General features: G+C 46.2%; 1 protein-coding gene across 11 annotated transcripts in view; it reads right to left on the reverse strand.

Annotated features, from left to right (window-relative positions):
• vav2 (vav 2 guanine nucleotide exchange factor) overlaps positions 1 to 14,597 on the reverse strand; it is a 180,406-nt gene that overhangs the window by 116,192 nt on the left and 49,617 nt on the right. For all 11 annotated transcript variants that reach the window (XM_031855842.1, XM_031855838.1, XM_031855840.1 and 8 more), the window contains exon 2: positions 12,376 to 12,492. In XM_031855842.1, the coding sequence (XP_031711702.1) occupies positions 12,376 to 12,492 (117 nt within the window). The remainder of the gene's footprint in view (positions 1 to 12,375; positions 12,493 to 14,597) is intronic.

Here is a 14,597-nt window from a genome sequence, read left to right on the forward strand (position 1 = left end):
TAAAAAAAAACTACCAGACAGTAAAATGAATCGCTAACCGCAGCCCTAATGTCTACTCGTAAACCCCTCATCACACGTTGCATGTGTCAACGACCTACGAATAGTTACACTAACACATTATTTGTCCGTTCTTATATTGTTTGCATTCGCAGATTTTTAAAGACCCAAATTAGTGCAACTATCCAGACCCTCAGGTTGGGGAACCACTGGCAAGAAAAACATAAAAGAAATATGTATGCAGTAAATAAAGACACATGCAGACACATCTCAGCACTGCGTGCATCACTGCAGCTCTTCTCTGGGTGAAAGGGACTGAGGGGATTATGGATTGTTGTCATTTAGGCTGACACGGGACCAGTGTGGCAGTAAGCTTGCCATCGTTCCCGCCATTGTCTGCACTCAAACCACTCTCCTTCATCACAAAGCGGCACTAAGGTGACCCAGCTGAGTATAAACGCACTCCCACCACCACACCTCTGGCGGCGATGTCACTTTTCATTCTCTCCGTCTTTTCTTCATCTCCATTACGCCCTCAGGCGTGTTTTCATCTTTCCTTCTTCTTACGCTCTTATTTTATTTTAATTTCTCTCTCTCTCTCTCTCTCTCTCTCTCTCTCTCTCTCTCTCTCTCAGCAGTACAAAAGTTATATACATATATATAATGTAACATTTTCATTTTCCAATAAAAACTATTACTAATTTGATCCATAAAGTGTCAGAGCCTAATATGGCATCTTAAAAATCTAAATATTATGAATGTACGATGATATAAAACAGAGAAAAGCAGCAAATCCTGTCATCTGAAGAGAATGTTTTTGTGTTTTTTCTAGCTTGACAGACGTCTCGCCCAATTATCCTAATTGTTGTTGATTAGTTTTTCCAGCCGTTTCATTACTGCTCCAGACCTCTGCGCGCTGGACAAGACGAAGACCTGACTCAGCAAGATTAGCCTGCTTCTGTCTTCTGTCGCCCGCTGTGTGTTTTCCTCCATCTCTCCCTCTTCTCTCCTCTCCTCTGCTAATCCCTCTGTCTTTCTTTCCCCTTCCTCCTATAGAGCCTTGGGGGACTGTCCAGAAGCAAACTCATTTTCCCTCCTTCCCCCCAAAGCCTCGCCTGCTCTCAACGAGCCCGACTCCCTCCACTCTGCCTCTTTGTCAATCTCTCACCCTAATCTCCATAATGCAGTCTCTGGCAGGAGCTGCTTTGTCCAGGGCTGGGCTCCGGCTCCAGCTCCGGCTCCAGCTCCGGCTCCGGGATGATGAGCAGGTAGCTCTGTGGGCACTCGCTCTGCTAGTAATTGCAGCCGAGGCAGCCGGAGCACAGCGCGGGGGGGCGTGTATGCAAGTATTATGTTCTGGAGTCAGAGGTGGGAGAAGACGTCAGAAATGGTCTCTGTTTGCCTCCTGAATACGCCCATTCCTTCTTCAAACACGTCCTCAGGTGTCAGTATGCAACCGGATACAGGGACAGTATTTGATGGTTGAGAGAGCGGTAAACTAAGGCCATGTCCACATTACTCCATTTTTGTTTGGAAACACATATGTTTTGCCACGTTTACACTGAGCGGCCACACTACGCCGGAGTTTTGGAGCACCCTAAACGGAGGAGTTTGAAAACACCCCCGAGATTCGAGGTGTTTGAAAACTCCGGGGTTGCGTTTGAGTGTGGACAGTCGGAAACTGATGTGTTGAGAAAAAATGACGCCCACACCCGTGTTCGCTACTGGATTGGTTCTTAGCAGCCATGACGTCTCCTTCCCTGACTCGTCACACTCACTATCACGTGACCCGTACCCGGAAGAAAACAAACTGGGCTACCAGCGATTCATTTCAACATGGATAACAAATGTCAAGCGTTGCTGCTAGCACAACAGCTAGCAGCTGCTGTGCAGTAAAAGTCTACAGTTCTGTGGAGGAAGCAGCTGTTATTGGAGCGATTAGCGAGCGGCGTGACCAGCAGCGTCATCAGCCCTATGGAGCAGCTCGTTGTTTTTAGATTCTAATGAGAAGACACGCTGCTTCGTTTTACTTCTTCCGTTTGGTAGCCTTGAGAGACCTTAGTCTGTAAGTATTTCATTATGAAGCATGAAAAGATGTACGAAGATATATTCTATTCTCTCTTTTAGTATAGCATTTGTGTTGTATTAAATGCTAATCGCGGTTAGCATTTCTCCATTGGCGGTAATGTTACAATTTGGTTAGAAGCTAGCTAGTCGGACATGTTACATGATGGCGATGTAACATGTCCGACGGCACCATCACGTGAAGTCATGTTGTTTTGTATTCATGTATGTGTATAGGGACAGTTTGTAAAGCCATATTTCATATTGTGTTTCCACAGTTTTACAAATAAGAAAGATTCACACTAAAGTCTTGAAACTCTTCTACGGATTCCATGGTCTTTATTTCACTAATCTACTGTTAGCGATCTGCTAAGCTTTCCTGCACGAAGCAAGAGCAGAATAGAGTGAGAGACGTGTGTTGACTACATTTATGGACCCATAATCTAGTAAACGTTTACGTGTTGATTTTAAAGTAAATTTGATGGGAGAGAGAGAGATAGAGAAAGACCGGCAGCGCTGAAACTGCTTCCAAATAGAAATGGAGTAATGTGGATGTAGCAGAAGGAAATATGTGAATTATTGGCACCATTTCTATTTATATATATACCTGTATGATTAACCAAAGGCAGGAAACACTTTGCTCCATGGCGCTTGTACATTAATGTACAAGGACATCAATGGTGCCCTGTGGAGTTTTTGACCACTACAAGCGCCATAGAGCAAAGTCTTGTTTCCTGCCTCTGGTTAATCATACAGGTAGAAAAGAGGAAAAGCTCTCAACATGTTGGTTCCATCTCAAGGATTCACAAAAGCCTTTGGGTGGAAAAACAGTAAATATAATCAAGTAATCGTGTATTTACAAGAAAACTCCATGAGTGGCTTTGATTTTGTTTCCAATATTTGTTAAAAAATATTTACAAAAAACGTTAGATTTTTATTATTTGATTGGTAAAGTGCGTTTGATATATTTTGTTTCCTGACCAGTCCCACGAGCACCTACATTTCTTTCTTCTTTTTCTACTTTTCTGTTGCCTATTGCAATCTGGGACAATAGCGTCTCTCAAAACCAAGCATGCAAATGTAGCAATTCATATTACCGTTTAATTTAATTTTCCACGTACTCAAAATATGGATAGTGGTGAAAGTCTCACCTTTACCTACACATCAGACAGTCCACCCCGTTGGCCACATATGGGGCTGTGCATCATTACTACCTGCTATGAGACACCTGCAGGGAAATAAATGAAAAGAGGCATGGAGGAGGGCATCAGTTTAGTGGACCCTGCAGGGGGGGGGGGCATCAGTAACACCTGGTGAGCTCCCCAACACCGCACTATAAGGAGCTGCTAGCTTATTTTTATCGTCCGTATCAAATTACCATCCGCCATGCTGAACACAAGCCACAGCCACGGGTAAAAAACACAATCATGAGCGAAAGGGGACCACAGGTGAGAAGAGAAAAGTGAGAACCTGAAATCCGGTGGGAAGAGCAGACATACAATGAGAGCACGATGGGAGGAGAGGGTGAGAAAATGGACCACGTGATGCGGAGTCTGGCAGAGGAAGGTGGCACAGCAGGAGGAGGAGGAGGAGGAGGGTGGATGAATAGGATCTGTGAAAAGGTAAGTGGGCTGGAGCGGCCTGCCGATATCAGTCGCCATCAAGTCAAACGTGTTACTACAACCTCCTATAATGCATGCCGCGGGTAATGAGGGACCATGTCATCCATTCGGTCTCATTTCCATTTTACAGCCCTTTGATGGGAGGAATCAGAGAGCAATGGCTCCGGCGGCGAATTTATGGCCCTGAGCTTCAGTGTGAAAAGTGTGCGTGCGTGCGTACATGCGTGTGTGTGTGTGTCATCTAACACTTTGATGCGCTCCTGTTGATGAACTGGGCCGTGTAAAAAGCAATGACAAATTTAATGGCTGCCATAGACAGTGATGTCGATGTTCCAATCGGGGGTGAGTGGTTATTTCCACTTCCATCGGTCATTTTTGGTCGGAGCAGGTGATAATCCTGCATTTATGTGCCCTGCTGGATCATTCTTGGTTGTTTTTTTGTGTTATCAAAATAACACCATCTTTTTCAGCATTTGTCAGCTTTCACTTGGGCGTCTGCGGTTTGGACCGTGTCAAGGAGTGAGGTTGTGGGTCTCATGTTGTTTGTGATACTCTACTGATCCCGGAGGGCCACATTTACTCTTTTGTCCAGAGGTCACACAGCATCCCTGGAGCTGGTAAGCGTTTCGACCGATACGGGATTTTTGGGAGACGATTACGAGAGTACTTCTAATACATCTAATATTGTTTTATCAAATTTTTATATACAGACATGTTTTGCAATGATCCAACAAATGTGGTTATCAAACGCTTGTGACAAAAATATGTAATGGAGGCAGGATATTTTACAGTTTAACAATAAACTTCAGTGCTTCTGCAGCTAGCAGTCAGCTAGCCGCTAGGCTAATTTAGGCAGCTTACAATGCCAACGGCTTGAGCTAGTATTTCAGTGATAGGGACGGCCACATTTCCCATCATGCCTGCCTTATGCCTAGTGCTGGACTCAGTAGTTGGTTACGCTTCCTGTTTTATGTTTCAAAATGCAAATGTTATCCTTGTTAGTGTTTGCAATGTGTAATGTGTCAGTTCAGGGCACGGTGGCTTATGTTGGAAGAAAACAGGAGAACTTCAGGATGGCCAATATTCAGCACAGACTAAAGTCCCTGAACACCACACCTGAAATAAAAAGCACATCTGTGATGTAAGAACACCTCACGTTGCCTTTTTCCAGTGAAATAGTCAAAACATTATCAACATGTCCAGTATGCTGTGGTGAAGTGATGTTTCCGTGATGCTCGGTCTCCTGAAATATTCAAACAGAAACATTACACACATGTTCACACAGCTGAGATCTCTTAGAAATGAGTAGCTGATGTCAGTGAACACATGGCCCATTAACATTTGCAGGGAGCGACTAACTGACGGAGCATCTAATACTACAAATATGTCTGCTCTTTCCACTTAATACCAATGTCGACAGTGTACTACTTAAAAAAGACATTATTCTGACTTAATTCAGAGAGCAGTCTGTGCAATCTGCCTGTGTGTTTTTTTCCCCCGCAATATTTTGCCAGCAAAGCTCCCTTGTCAACAAACACGGAGGACTCTTTACGTGATACGCCGCTATTTGGAAACTCTCGTGATTTAATCATGTTTTTGTTTTTTTAAAGCAGCTTATTCCGATGATCCGGCAAAGCTACCTCGACATTCTGTGACGCGCGTTCCAAATGTCTCCGGAAAATAATATCATCTGAGCCGCGCTGAGCTACCAGTTTACAGCACAACACAAAGGAAGGTTTGGGAAATGATCCCCAATTTGAGAGCAAATGGGATATTATTACGGAATCCAAAGACTACACCGAGATGCACATCCAAAATGTGTGCACAATAAGTATGATTTATGGGCCAAGTAGGTTTGCCTTTCAGCTCCATGGGCGAGTAGTATAATCCCTGCGCAATGAAAAAAGAAGATTGAGGACGAACTCCCCTATTTTTTTGGTGATTTTCCTCTTTATATTCGTGCCAGTGATTCCTCAGAGAACGTACCTGTCCATCACAGCCGTGCCTGTGGGGCCTCGGAGGGAGGAGAATTAATGAGAGCTCACACCGGCTGCAAGGAATTCAGAGACTGCTGCTCTGCGGGGGCTCTTCCTCTTTTAACCCCCCCGCTTTAGTCCCGCAGCGCTACAAAGACGCCCCACCCCACCCCCGCCCCAACACCAACAACAGAGGCACGCCCTCCAGTGATCGCAATCCAAAAGGCGAGAGAGAGGGTTGTGATCGCACCTCGGCAGCCTTTTGGGGTAGTCGCCGCTTCAGACCAGCAAGCTGAGACACTTCAAAAAGGAGCCGGGCTGAGCCTGGATCCCGGGCCACAGCGCGTCGTCTCCGTCTATCAGTTTGTCTGGCGGCACCACGGTGATGCTCGCTGTCACCCAAAACAAAAGGGGCCAATTATTTCCACTACAGGATTCAGACTGCACAGAGCGTTGAAAGTTCAATAAACGGCTTTTACACAGCTCATAACTTCTCTCTTCCGGTGGATTTAGATGACACTGTAATGCTGTGAGGGGAAAAGCTACCAAAACAATGCTTATTGTGAATCTCCGCTGATTTTGGAAGGCACCGTTTTATCTGTCTCAACAGAATAGTTTTGGTACAGCTCAGAATGGTGCGGAGACACATCCATATCTCCAAATAAATGTGATTTTAGAATCATCACTGTCCAAGAGGGAGATTTGTTTTCTTGAATTATTATTTCTCTTTTGGGTAATTATGACTTAGTATCTCATAAAACAAGTAAAAACAATATCCTAATCTCAACAACTATGAGACCTCTTCCTTGTGATTATGAAAATATATGCATATGCATCGATATTTGCATATCATAATTACAGCGGATGTGCATAATGCAACGAAGGTCTTGCAATCAAGAGTTAGTTTCTCCAAACTGTGAGACGCTGAGTCAAATTAATGGGTTACGAAATGTATATAATTACAAGAAAACGTCTCCTCTTGTTCCCTCCCTTTTGACTGTAGTGTGCTTCCAAAGAATGGGACAAAAAAAAAAGGCAAACTCTGAAGCAGTTGGGGAAGGAACAGCTGGAGGGAATCCAGATGGCACTTGGATTTCCTTCAAGTGACATTTTGGGTCATCTGGACCTCGAGCTTTTACATCAGTCACGCAAACCACACGGCACTGAGGACAGTTTGGGCTCAATGAGACTAGATGTCACCACATCTCATCTCTGCTGTCACTGGAGGTGTGAACTCAGGCACCTAGCGGACGCGCCAATCGCCGCCACCCCAACAGGCGCCATCACCGAGCCACGCACAAACACGGGCTGAATCCAGGACAACGAGCTATTGCTCGGCAACCACCTGTTTCCCCTGGTGTCACGGTAACGAGCTGCAGGGGATAATGAGGCCTTGGGAGTGGGAGCGCGGAAAGGGAGAGACGGAAGGGGGTCCAACCACGGGGAGGGGGAGGAAGTTCCCATTTATAATTCATGTCATCATCAGCACCGTGGCATTTGGAATGAATTATTGATCGCGTCTTGGAGGCTTTATGTATAAACTTTCAGTCGGGGGGTCCTGATGGACAGGGCGTGAAGTAAGAGGGCACGGGGACAGAAGAAGAAGACACAAAACTGTCTGCTGAGGCAGGAGGCTGCGTTTTCAGAGAAGGTTATGGAGATAAAGTCTCTCTTAGGGGAGCACTGTATGAAATCAAGAGGCATGGTGTGCAGCAGTGGAGGAGACATCTACATCCTTTAAGTAAAAGTAGCAATAACACAATGGGAGAACGCTGTACAATAAGTGTGGGTCAAACTGTTTGATAGTTCAATCTATAAATCATCATATTTTATGGACTCATCATAGGTTTTGAATAAAGAATATCTGCAAAAATAACTAGAAAGTACACTGTAGATGTCAAAGGTAGTGTGAAATACAACACTGCCCGTTTTAAAGGTAATGAAATAAAAGGTTTCCCCAGGAAATTGGTTTGTGGAGGTGTGTGTAATAGAACACCCTTTTTCCCTGAAAGTTAATGCTAATAAAAGCGTAACAATTCATCATAAAGTTGGCAAAGGCTGCCGTTATTTCAGGTGACATGGACTAACACACGGGGAACTACAGACGTGAACACATTGAAATAAGAGTTGTAACGGCTCAAGCATCATATTAACCTTGCAGCTTTTAAAGAAACCTGCTTGGCCCCCGACAGTAAAGGACTGCTGTCGAGAACTAATGGAAGGGGACAAGCTGACCCGAGTGACCCCTCGGCCGCTTGACTCTTGAACCTCCCTCCATCACTTACGGCAGCCTGAGTGACAGGCATGAATCACGACCTTTGCTAGAGATTTTTGTTGTTGTTGTTTTTTTCATTCCAAAACCGCAGTGTGAATCAATACCAATACCAACGTGTGATCATCCACAGTGAGTGGGCATCGTTCAGTCGCCTGGTGTGTAATGTGTCTTGTCAAAACAGGAACACACACCTTCCTCCATGAAAAATGAATGGCCACGAATGATTTCACAAGCAACGAGAGAACGCTGGGAGATAGTTCAGCATGACTTTCCAATGGTGCAGATTCGCCAAAATGTCGAACAACTTTAAGGGACAAAACAGACCTCGGGTGTAGCCCGCAGCTAACTCGTTGACAGCGAGGCAAAAGAACACTTCCTGTTTTAGTCCCACAAAGCGAGAAGGGAATGGTAGTCCAAAAAGACAAAGCAGATTAGAAAGAGAGGAGAGAAACAACAGAGACAAAATAAAATAGATTATGCCATAATCACATAATGCCATAGCACTGTATCTAATGGGTTCCCAAATAATACATGCATCATAATTCATGGCAAGCCTCACTAAGACATATAGAGCTGAGCCATAAACCTGCAAACAGCTTACAAACTGAGCACGGGCAGCAATGGTTTAATGCACTGTTGCATGCAACATGTCCACAGAACAAATGAGCACTGGGCCAGGCTCAGGGCATGTGACTGAGGTTAAAGCCAACTTCAGTAAATAGCAATCAGGCTGGCGGGGCCAACGGTGGCTGAGGCACGTTCCAGATGTTAGCAGCACTGGGCGTGGATGCTAAGCAACTAGCTATTTTTAGCCGAGCAGAGGGCAGGAAGGAAATGAAAGGAGCAGAGTTCGGCGTGCGCGGGATTCAGAGCAGCGGAGCGAAGGGGTAATCAAACACTGCCCACCAATGGCAATCACGCCGCTCCGACACAATGGTGGCTGGCCCTGCCGCCGGCTTAGTCTTATCACAACACGCTCGCGGAGTGGGTGTGAGATGAATGAGCAGGGGAGGGCATGAGAGTGAGGCAAGGGGGGGGAAGAGATGGATGGGGGAAGTGAGAGGGGAAGAAAAGCGGCAGAAAAGGGAGCAGTTGGTGCAAATCGAATCAGGGGATTGGTGCGTTTCCCTCAGATTACAGCTCTCCATCTGTCTCAAGGTGTGTTTTGTGTACTCGATATTAAGTAAACCGTTTATGAGCTGTGGTGCAGGCCAAATTTCGGCGATATCTTGCCATGAAAATACCCGATTTCAAAAACAGCACTTCAATTTGTCTGTTAAAAAGGAGGATCATTTGGCTACAAAGAGGAAAGAATCACAAATACATATACAAATCAATCACTGAGTTTGCTATAAAACCCGGCCTGCTGTCAGCTGAACCTGCTGCCAAGTGACGGCTGTTTCATACAAACAATGAGCTCGAATTGAGGGACTAAGTTCCATTCAGATGCGGCGCACAAATAAAAATCCGTTCACCGTGACGCTGTTGAGGTGCGATAGAAAATTGATGCAAGCACCGCCGTCTGCATTTCAAACAAATGATGTGATTAAATGAAGATGGCGAATCCTTCCTTCCTTCCTTCCTTCCTTCCTTCGCCACTCTCCGCTCAAAAGACGGAAAATTACCAAACTGTTGATAGATGGTTAACAGGTGCGGGCTAATTATGCTAATCACGGCAACAGCCAAATAAACTGATTGCCATGTTCATTTAAATGACAGCAATGTTCCTTCGGTGGCTAATTAAAACAGGTCGGGAGAGAGCGGGAAGCGAGTTGGCTGGGGTTTTTTTTCGGGATGGAGGGAGGCGTTTAAATAAAAGCCTTCTCTGGGGTCTACTGTAATAAGCTGTATTTCATTGGTTTAATGATGTCATAATGAATTTCTAATGATGGGGGATGGGTTAGGGTGTGAGGAGGAGAAGTGTGGCGCTATGCAGCTACTTTCTCCCCCCCCCCCCAATGCGCTAAGAGGAGCCAACAAGGGAGCCCTCGCTCATGATGCGTGTGGCGCAGGGTGACCCCGGTTGAAACGACTTGGGTAATGAAAATAAAAATCAGTCGAGGACATCTAGCAGGATATGTGCTCCATCTGTTTCAATACTAGCCCCAATGGAAAGGGTATAGGGGAAGGTTTGGAAAGGGGCAATTACTTCTTTTTTTTCAGCATTAGGGCCAAGTTGGCCCCGGTCTCTGGTTTGCATGTGACCCGGGGAAAAAAGGCATCATTAGAAGCAGGGATGGCGGTCAGAGGCCAGGGGGGAGATGAACTCCGGGGGCCCCCTGACAGCCACTGGAGGTATGAAAGGTGCATAGGGGCTGATTAATGTTTATAGAGGCAGCTGCTATCGAAAGCCTCCATCGCACCTCCTCTCCCCAAAGTCCTCCGGTTTAATTCCACTCTTCTGGAGGAGATTGAAGATCTACAGTTTGGGCTCTGTCTTTGAAAACAGACCCATTTGTTTTCAAAAAGGAGCTCCGCCACCGGGGACAACACCGAGTGTTCCACCTCTCCTTTCACTTGAGAAGCCTCTCCCCTCCTTCGCTCTCTCACCAGCAACATTTGAAGAAATCAAAGCATCAAAACACTCACCAAGCACCAAACTTGATTCACAAAATGTAAATCATTTTGCCACGTGTTTCCCCGCCCTTTGTGTACGGTGAAAACAAAGCAGTGATAAAAAGAATGATATGGAAAGAAGAGATGAATGATACCGCACGATGATGGATACGATGGAAGTTAGAATTCCTTTTGTTTGCATTCCGATGTGCACACAAAGAAAGTCAAGGCAACAAAAGAGGAAAGAGCAAATCCAGTGCCGGAAAGAGACCAGAGAGACTCGAACATCAGGCATGAACCAGCCGGCTTTTATCTTCCGTTTATGAGGCATTCTCACTATTTAAATGTATGCCGCATTAGTAGGGATCTGCTCGATTCAATATATTATAATGTGATGTTTGGCCTTAATGGAAAATCAATGGCGAGACAAGCCTGCCACCATGCAAAAGCAATTTCCAAATTGACATACGGAGGGCCGACGTGATTGATTCTGACTGCTGTTGGATTTTAATACCGTTCACTGCGAGCTCATTGACTCCCAGACATCGTCTTGTGGTTTATCTACAACCTGCCAAATGAGTCCTTGTCTCCTTTTTCTCCTCTCATCTTTTCTACCTGCGTCTTTCTTTCGGTCCCCTCATCTCAGCCCAAAGCGGGGGGGTGGGGGGGGGTGGATAACGGCGAATTAGATGAATGAGCGGATGACTCTCCGCAAACACGTCCTCGTTGCAATTAATCGTGCAGTTCTGATACAGTTAATTTAGATCCCACCTCCACCATATTCTACGTGTTCCTTCCATCAGCCGAAACATTCCCACCTCACCACTGCACCCCCAATCACCATTTTGTTTCCTCCCTTCACGTTCGTTCACATGAATGGAAAACATCTCATGACCCAGTGGCCTCTTCGATGACGTTTTGCAGCAGCTTTGTATCGACGTTAAATGTTATTTATTTTACCAACTCAAGTTACTTATCCGACATCCAAACTTCCTCCTTCAATCCACTGACGCTGGGCAGATGTGCTTCTCTCTAGCAGCCACCTGGAGCTACTGGGTCCTGAAACATCCCCGGGCCAGTTGGAATGTGTAATCCCTCCTGAGTTTTCTGAGTCTATGTCAGTCACAGCTAACTGGTATTAAACTGGTAGGTCATCCATGATCACATGCTGAGCCACCTTTCAATGCAAAAGAGCAGCAGCTCTTCTCCGATCTCCTTCCAGGATGTCTGTGCTCCAGGACCTTAACCTCCCTCAGAATGAAGGAGGGGGGGGAGGAAATAGACCTTGTGCATTGGCCTTATGACTACCCATTTAATAAACCCAAACATCCACTTGAATACCTCATAAAAACTCTCCAGAAAGCTCATATCATGTGCGAGTGAGTCAGCGGGCTCTGCTGCTGAGCCGACGCCGCTGGAAAGCAGAGTTGGGTCTGACTCCAGTCGCTTAGTGACATGAGATGAGATTGCCGACCCTGAAGTGTTACACCGTCTCGCCGCTCTGTACTGAAGTTAATGCGACTGACAGATTTGACTTTGAACCGTCTTCAAAGCCGGGTAAATCACAGGGGGCATGACGTGCAATGCAGCAGATGAACTCACACATGCAAGTACTCTTCCACCGCACACACACACGCCACATGTATGTCAGCCCATCTCACGGTAAAGATACCATGCGCCGCGTCTTGGCTCTTTGGTCTGACAACAGAAGGACATCAGTTCCGCTGTGGTCAGGGACACAAGCAGCGTTGTGTCTCTAAGTAGTAAGAATGTGGCCCTTGGGCAGCATAATTATCGAGCGGATCACAGTGTCACAGCGCAGGGCGTTTCGGAGGCTGGAAAACTAAAAGGGGGGGGGGAGCATCCGTCAAACGTCTTAACTCACCTTGCCGAAGTCCCTGACGTCGAAGAGGTCGAAGGGGTCGAACAGCTCGCTGTTGCGCAGGCCGAACTTGTCGTGGCACACCTTGAGGAACGTCCGGATGTTCTTCAAACACAGGAACTACAAAAGACGGACGACACACAAAAACAAAAATGTCAACACAACGCTCAAACTCAATCTTGCATACAGGATTTGCGGTGACAGTGAACAGCTATGATTAAACAGAGTGTTTGCCTTCAGAAAACATGCTCCACCAGTCTGCTTAATATCCCCCGTCAATGCTTCAGCATTCGTGTAAATATTTCATTTCCTGGTTGATGATTGGCAGGCACTTCGTCCTCTCCTGGCGTATGTATGTGTGTGTGTGGGTGTGATTATTCAGCCCCTGAAGGTGAGCAGGCTGATTGCGGCTCCCCAAGGCTGATGGGATGCCTCTCTCTGGTCCAGATAAGGAGAGCCACAAGAGGAGCCTGTCTCCTGACATCGGAGCACAGACGAGGTGTCTTCAGACGAGCCCAGCGGCAGAGACCTGCCCCGGTTGAGTCCCTGACCCCAAAACTGAAAGGTCGCAGGTCTCAAATCTGACATCACAGCAGCCACGTGTCCCGTGGAAATGTCTTTGGGAAAGCACACTGTTCTAGCACAGCGAGGGCCTTTCAGTGAGTGAAAATTGGTTGTAATATTCAGGAGAGGGAACAAGTTGTACTAGGAGGTACGGAGAAAATCACACATCTGTGATGACAGAACACCTCAACGTCGATATTGCGGCGATATTGTAGGGTTGGCTTGTACAAAACATTTACACAGTGAGCTTTTTGAGAAAAAAATCATCAGTAATGCAAAACAATAAAGCAGCTAGAACAGTCTGAATAGCTCAGAACATGACGACACGTTACCTAAATGCAGCCTTTAAAACCAGGAAAAGAAAACACTTGGGTGATATTAAGTTATCAGAAGGTTATTTACGTCACTTCAGAGTATTCAGAGATAGAGATAAGAGGATATCGAACGGGCATTGGATCGGTGGGGTTTACAACTCATGGAATCATCCCAAAAAAAAGTCGAATCTAAACTTTGTGTTCTGTGTGCGAAATCCCTCTTATGTGCAATCTACAAAGGTTAAAACCAATATGTCTAATCTGCAAGTGTAGGGGAGAGAAGCTAACAACTAGAGCCTGACAGATACAATGGCCGAGCCATTATATTGGCCGAATTGCAGATCGACGTCTGCTTTATCAACAATGGCTACTATCCAGTCCTGCAAATACAGCACAAGCCACCTTGAGACCGATAACCAATACGGAGGGGTAGAATGGTGGCGAGAATACTCATAACAAACGGCATAATAAATAGTCTCTGGTCACGAATGTCGGCAGTCCGGGTCCCTCAAATATTCCATCACACAGATGAACCTCGAGGGCTCAGGGAACGGACCGATAACTCCACGGGAGGACTGTTGAAATATTAATGAAGGGCATAAACCGGCCTCCCATCTCCCTGTGTGAGAGGAACACATCACCGAACATGTTAATTCAGCCGCTGCTCCTGACACGCCCTCCCATTTATCTGTGCGGGAGCGATACGAACCGACAGCACACAGAAGCTGAATGCACTCAAGGAAGAGATTTGAGCCTATACGTGGAACAAAACGAAATGCTCGATTGCATATTCGAATGTACGCGTCGACAACATGTGCATCATCCCTGTAACGGCTGTTGTGTAACACTGGCATGGCAACCTGCAGCCTTGGCTAATGTAAGCGCGCCTTTGGCAACAACAGCAGCAAGAGTGTTTTTTTTCTTTCCAGGTACACCAACATGCAGCAGAGCATCCCCACTCCCCACAGGCCTCCAAGTGCACAATAGTCTCATTTAAACCCACACTGCGGCTTGATGAGCCACACTGTTTCCTGTTGCTACAATTGACCGCGTGAGACATCATCCGCATCAGCCTGCTGTACTAATTAGCTTTAAAGGGGGAAAAAAAATCAACTCATTGTTACTACTCGAGTAAATGTTCGGATTAGAAATAATAAAGAAGAAGAAGCAGAGCTCCATCTGATATGGTGTCCTGGTATTCAGTGGCATTTCAGTCGTCCTCTCCCCCGGCCACACCTGAGAGCCCTCCGCCGACTCATTTTCATGTGCGCATCTGCTCGGCCCATAGAGTCGTGGGTGTGAACCCCCATAAGAGAGCCGCGCCCGGGCACAGCGACAAAGGAACGC

Source organism: Anarrhichthys ocellatus, unplaced genomic scaffold (assembly GCF_004355925.1).
Source record: "Anarrhichthys ocellatus isolate YVR2014 unplaced genomic scaffold, GSC_Weel_1.0 scaffold16, whole genome shotgun sequence".
Taxonomy (NCBI): domain Eukaryota; kingdom Metazoa; phylum Chordata; class Actinopteri; order Perciformes; family Anarhichadidae; genus Anarrhichthys; species Anarrhichthys ocellatus.